We start from the raw sequence: 6,593 nt of genomic DNA on the forward strand, positions 1-6,593 counted from the left end.
AAATGTGCTAAACAATCCTAACTTTGATGCTGAGGTAGGTTTTGCTACACCTGTATTGTTAAAAAATCATGCAGACATGACAGTTGCAGCACAACAGCTTATATCAATACCCTTTGGCCCCTACCAGATTTATCATGGAAAGAACATGTTCATTGTGCAATAAATTGTAACATGCCACACAAGTCAGCAAATTCATCATGCAATTAAAAACAGCAAACAAGCCACAAAGATGTTTCACATTCCATGGGGAACACCTTAATTTGATGTGGAATATCTTTGTGGATGGTTTGCATTGCACTTAAATTTGAACATGTGTCATGGATCTCATGTGTCCCTAGCTCCCTGCACCATGGGTGTGTACAGCCAGTTGTACACCTGACATTGACAGCTCCATGGTAAGGGGAGCTGGGGACTGGGGAGCTCTGCAATTCTCAGCTTCCCACACCCTGGCATAAATACAGCCAACTGCATGCTCCAGCAGATGCATGATGATGGGATCTTGAATGTCTGGCATAGCAGGACTCAGGATTTTTGGGATCTGGGATACAATTCTTCAGATGCTATCATGCAATTAAATTAATGTCAGCCAAGACCCTTTGATAGCAATACACCTGTCTATACCTTTTTAAAAAAAAATAAAAGCTGAGATTGACTGCAGGATCTGGGGCCTTAGTACAGGCATATATTCTTTAATCAGTCCCTGTTTGCAAGCCTAGCCTATTTAAATGGGGCTATGTTGCCTGCTATTATCTGAACACACCAATGAGGACTCTATTACACTCAGAACCAATGTGCTCTGCTAGTCTATTCTGAAAAACTCCTAGACATTAAGTATCTCTTTTTCTGTTGATCACCAGGTATAGAGAGGAGAAAATCTGTGTTCTCTCAATCTTGCCACTGACTTTGCTGGAATCATAACAGGAAGAGAGAGAGATAAAATTAACAATTCCTCATCCTTTCCCTTACTTCCCAGCCACTGGGGAGGGGAGGGAATAGAAAAATGGAAAAAGAATTTGGAAACATTGAGGATAGGTAAGATTCCCCAAAACAACTTTTCAGGAACCTCCAAAGCATGGAAGTCAGGCTTAAAAACAGAGAACTAACAAGTGAATAACTCTACTCGGATGAAATAGCATTTAGATATTATTGGGCATTATATTTGAAAGGCTACATCCTACTTAATTAGTCCTCTGGTGGAATCAAGTTCCAGCTATGTGAAATGTACTGTACCTTCTTCTTTCAATCTTCTCTCTTCTTCTTCTTTCTGTATTCTGATCCGTTCAGCTTTGCTAAGTTTCTTTTTACCACCGGACTTAACATAGGCAACAAATAAAAAATATATATAACATCAACACCTATTTTACTCACTTTATTCCTATAATGTTACTAGTACTCAGCACTCTTAATCTTAGCAAATTATTATCAGCTACAGTCAGTTTTGATTTTGTTCTTGTCTTCATTTGTAGTTACACTATTATATTTCTGTGCAGGCGTAAAGCATACATCTCAGTATAACATTGCAAAAAAATTAAAGGCAAAGACATGGAGTCAAGATATTTATAGTTGAATATCATCAATATATAAGTAAAAATTAAGAGTTAATGTAAAGAATTCTTCCTGATTCTCCATTTTCTTGTTGTGAGGGGAAAGCAAAATGTCACTAAATTAGAAAAATAACACTGTATCCATTTTACAAAGGTGCATACAATTGTACAAGTACAAAGGCCAAAGTGAGATACAGAATAACAGAGAGGAGGAAGAGAAGGAAAAAGCAAATGTCCAAAGACTTACAAATAAATATTATGATAGAAGCTCTACTACATATTTTTGCTTCATCATGTTATATTACTGATGTGTTCACTAACTAAGCGTCTTAGTCAATCCACTTTCCAAAGGAAGAGAGGAGACCTGTCGTTTGGCACATAAAAATATGTATTTGAATAGTATTATTTCCATCTAGCAAAGTTAAAGAATTATGCAAGAGACTATTTTGTGCTCCTGGCCAAGGTGCCAAAATGGTTAGAACTTGGTGTGGCAAAAGGAACAGAAACAAATTTCTGCAAGGTTCTCTCACACTGAAGTGTGTAAATACAAACTTGAGGGGCCACCCATGATGGGGACTGCCCATCATTGTAGGATCAGTGCCTTAGTTCATTAAAAGTTAAAGAAAGTTTAAATAACACACTTTTCACTCTTTGTACTTGTTTAGTTTTCTTGAATCTCTCAGTTTGGAAAGTGAAAGAAGACTAGTCAGTTTAACTTGCTTACAACCAGGTCCCATCTATTTTCTTCTCAGCCTCTCATATCTTAGCCCAGCACAGCAATATACAAAACACTAGTGGAGTGCATTATTTTTGTGCATTTAAAAACTATTTTCACTGGAATTAAAAAAATGCAGATATATTATTATTTTGCCTTAAGTTTTGGAAAAACTCCCTTTCACAAAAGCTAGCTTTTGCACCATATTTGACTATATGCTTTTAAAACATAAACTATTGCAATCCTGTAATAATATATGCCATAGTTTCACCCTATGATTCCTGAATTATTTTTCTGTATTATGCAAATGAATGCTATAAAGTTGGGGAAAAAAACTATATCTGAACTACCTACCTACCTTTTTTTTCTTTTTTGGACCCTAAAAATTCAAGGAAAAAGAAAAGCATCAGAGAATGTAACGAAGTAACAAGATAGACAAGGTTCTTCAGGTAAATGTGATGTATTTTATTAGACCAACTAAATAGTTGGAAAAACTGTTCTTTGCAAGCTTTCAGGCACACGTGCCCTTCTTCAGGCACAGGGAGAGTTTGCTGTTTCTTTGTGTTCTCTCCTGGGTAGACTGGAAGCCAGTATGCAAAATGCTGGTCTGCAAAAATGCAAATGCATGGCAGGGTATGTCATAACTAATGGTGTGGATGGCATCCAAGCCTGCCTCATAAGTACAGATCTCAAGATATTACTGAAATTATACACTTCATCCTCACATACAACAACTTCTGTTTTAACAACCAACACTTGCTCTCAACCATGGGCACAGCTATGGGTACCAAAATGGCCCCACAATATGCCAAACTTTTCATGGCCCACCTGGAAGATGAATTACTCAAGAACTGCACCATCAAACCTATGCTTTACCTAAGATATATAGCTGCATCTTCATCATTTGGACCAAAAACCTACAGTCTCTGATTTCCATCACAAATTCAATAACCATCACCCCTCCATTAGACTCTTTCTTGAAAACTCCAGCACCAACATCTCCTTTTTAGACACCATGCTCAGTAAAATACAAACCACAACATACAAGAAACCCAGGGACCAACATACATATCTACAGAGACCCAGCAATCACGCTAAAGACACAAGAAAAATGTAATATACAGCCAAGCCCTCCGATATGACTGAATTTGCATTGAGGAGAATACCCACAATCATCATATCGGAAATCTCAAAAGGGCTTTCACTAAACAAGGACACTCCTCCAGAGACATAGATCGTACTTTTGAAAGACCCACCCACATACCCACATACCATGTGAGGAACTGCTGCAGTACAAAAAGAAAACCTCTATGAATTACACATCATTAGTTATAACATACATTCTTCCCTGGAACCTATATGGAAAGTCCTCAAACAATTGCAACCCATACTAGAAGAAGACCCAATTCTCAAAAAGATCTTTCCAGAACCACCCATCCTAGCCTTTAAACAAGCAACAAACCTCGCCAAAAGAAAAACTCCTATGACCCAACCCACAATGCATGGATCCAGATCCATGCTGGATAAAAAATGTCCAGATCCATGCCGGACAAAAAATGTAAAACATGCCAACACATCTCCACCACTCCCCCAATTACTACACCCCACAACAGAACCATCACCATTCCTAGATCTTACACCTACACTTCCAGAAATGTAATATATCTCATCCAGTGTACTAAATGCCTAGATGGAAACTATGTAAGAGAAACCAAACAACTGTGTACCAGAACAAATGCACACCGAAAATCTATCAAAAACAAAAACAGCCAACTACCTGTGGGTGCACACTTCTCACAAGACAGCCACTCTCTCTCCAATCTCTCAGTTCTAACCCTCAAAGGAAATTTACAAAACACCTTTTGTAGACGAGCCTAAGACCTTCACTTCACAAATCTAGTGGATACAAAAAATCATGGACTAAATACAGACACTGGCTTTATGGCACAATGTAACCTGCCTAACATCTGATAATCCCAGGTAAACTGTCTGTATTTTATCAGCTACATTCTTCCCCCTTACCCCACCACCTTTCTCTCACCAGGCCCCTGATCGCTCCTACAATGCATTTGCATTTTCGCAGACCAGCATTTTGCATACTGGCTTCCATTCTACCCAGGAGATAACACAAAGAAACAACAAACTCTCCACATGCCTGAAGAAGGGTGCTTGTACCTGAAAGCTTGCAAAGAACAATTTTCCAACTATATAGTTGGTCTAATAAAGAGATCACATTTACCTAAAGAACCTTGTCTGCCTATGTCCTTAGACCAACACGGCTACAACCAACAACCAATAAGTAATAAGGAAATGCAATTAGCTAAGAATTTTATTACAACACTCAGATAGCAATATCTGCTAATGTTAATAACCAATAACAGGGGTTTTCAACCTTTTTTAGTCTAAGTACTCTTGGCGGCTGAACGCCAAGTGGGGGGCTGAATGCTTAGCGGGGAGGCGGGACTGGCATAGGGGGACAGAGTGCTGCCCTCTCCCAGAAGCAGGGCTGGGGTGGGGTGGGGAAACTCGTCAGGCTGAGGTGAGGGCACTGGCATTCTTCTGTTGCGTGGGGAAGCTCATTGGGCTGGTATCTGGTGGTGGCAGCAGCTGCCACATGCAAGCTTCCTCACCCCTGCGCCTGGGGGGCAGCAGCACTCCATCCCTACCCACCTGAGCATACTATCTAGGACCGGTACACGTACCCCCGGTTGACAACCCCTGACCGATAATGTCGATAGGGAGAGAAACCAGTGGTACATAATTTCACTGCTTTCACTGGTTTTAATAAACCACAACCTTTACAGTGATATAGCATAGGTAAAGTTATGGCAGCTCACCTTTTACCGTCCCAGTGTACAAAATAAGAAAAGTTACTCAGTGCAGGATACATTTAAAAAAATCTCAACCCCACATTTACTGGATTCACTGTTGTTTAGTACATACAACAGGAATAATATACAGTTCTACTACCAAACCACTTAACAAGAACAGTAAGCACAATTGAACCCTTTTTATACACAGGGAAATGGAAGTACAAATAATTAAGAGATTTTTAGAAGGGAATAAAAAGTTATGCAGACTAGGGATTGAAATGGAAGTATCCCAGAATCCAATCCTGTACACCACAGTTACATTTTTGGTGTAATGCTAGGGAGGCAATAGGTAGGCAATATTAAGAGTGAAATCTGAGTGTTATGGCCCTGGCTGCCTAAATCCACATGCATCATATTTAAGATATAAAGCCTGAAATTTTTAAGCGGGATGAAGTGGTTGAAAGTGGAGTGGGGAAGCAAGAAAGTAAGAAAGGGGAGAAACAGAGAGCTATGGAGACATGACAGGCTTGTTTGGGGATGAAGAAAATATCTACTGTGGTGAAATAATTCTGACAAGGTGTGATGGTTAAGATGAATGCTGGGTTTCATGCTGAACTGCCCCAGTGGTTCACAACATAAAGAACTAGTTGTATGACAAGACTGGGGCAGGATAAAATGTTTTCACTATTACCAAGTCCAACTCAGACTGGTATTGATTAAAAACTATTTCCATAGACTGGCATTTCAAAAACCCACACTGATATGATGTGGGGGTGTCAGTTCACTTATAGTTTCATAGTTGATAGGGTCAGAAGGAACCTGAGCAGATCATCAAGTCCGACCCCCTGCCATGGCAGGAAAGAATGCTGGGGTCAAATGACCCCAGCTAGGTGATTATCCAGCCTCCTCTTAAAGATCCCCAGGGCAGGAGCCAGCACCACTTCTCTTGGAAGTTGGTTCCAGATCCTAGCCACCCTGACAGTGAAGTGGCACCTCCTGATATCTAGCCTAAATCTACCCTCTGCCAGCTTGTGACCCTTATTTCTTGTCACTCCTGGTAGTGCTCAGGGGAACGGGGACTCCCCCAATGCCTGCTGGTCCCCTCTGACTAGTAAACAGCCACTAGATCCCCCCTCAGCCTTCTCTTGTGGAGGCTGAACAGGTTCAGGTCCCTTAGCCTCACCTCGTAGGGCCTGCCCTGATCATGCGGGTGGCCCTCTTCTGGACCCCCTCCATGGTGTCCACATCCCTCCTGGAGTGCGGCACCCAGAACTGGACGCAGTACTCCAACTGCGGCATGACCAGTGTCACGTACAGGGGGCAGATCACCTCCTTGGACCTGCTTGAGATGCATCTGTGGATGCATGACAAGATATGGTTAGCCTTCCTTACCACATCCCCACACTGTCAGCCCACCTTCATTTTGGCATCAATAATGACTCCAAGATCCTTTTCTGCCTCTGCACTGACGAGAAAGGAATTCCCCAGACTGTAGGTATGCTGCTCGTTCTTCCTCCCCAG

The 6,593-nt window shown here is 41.1% G+C and overlaps 1 protein-coding gene across 3 annotated transcripts in view; it reads right to left on the reverse strand.

Annotated features, from left to right (window-relative positions):
• CASC1 (cancer susceptibility candidate 1) overlaps positions 1–6,593 on the reverse strand; it is a 91,798-nt gene that overhangs the window by 67,058 nt on the left and 18,147 nt on the right. For 2 of the 3 annotated variants that reach the window (XM_019515687.1, XM_019515686.1), the window contains exon 2: positions 1,231–1,312. In XM_019515687.1, coding sequence (XP_019371232.1) covers positions 1,231–1,312 — 82 coding nt within the window. Of the gene's footprint in view, positions 1–1,230; positions 1,313–2,617; positions 2,639–6,593 lie in introns of all 3 variants that reach the window. The other variant, XM_019515685.1, reaches the window with a different exon arrangement.

This window comes from Gavialis gangeticus, unplaced genomic scaffold (genome assembly GCF_001723915.1).
Source record: "Gavialis gangeticus isolate Ggan-Ray unplaced genomic scaffold, GavGan_comp1, whole genome shotgun sequence".
Lineage (NCBI taxonomy): Eukaryota > Metazoa > Chordata > Crocodylia > Gavialidae > Gavialis > Gavialis gangeticus.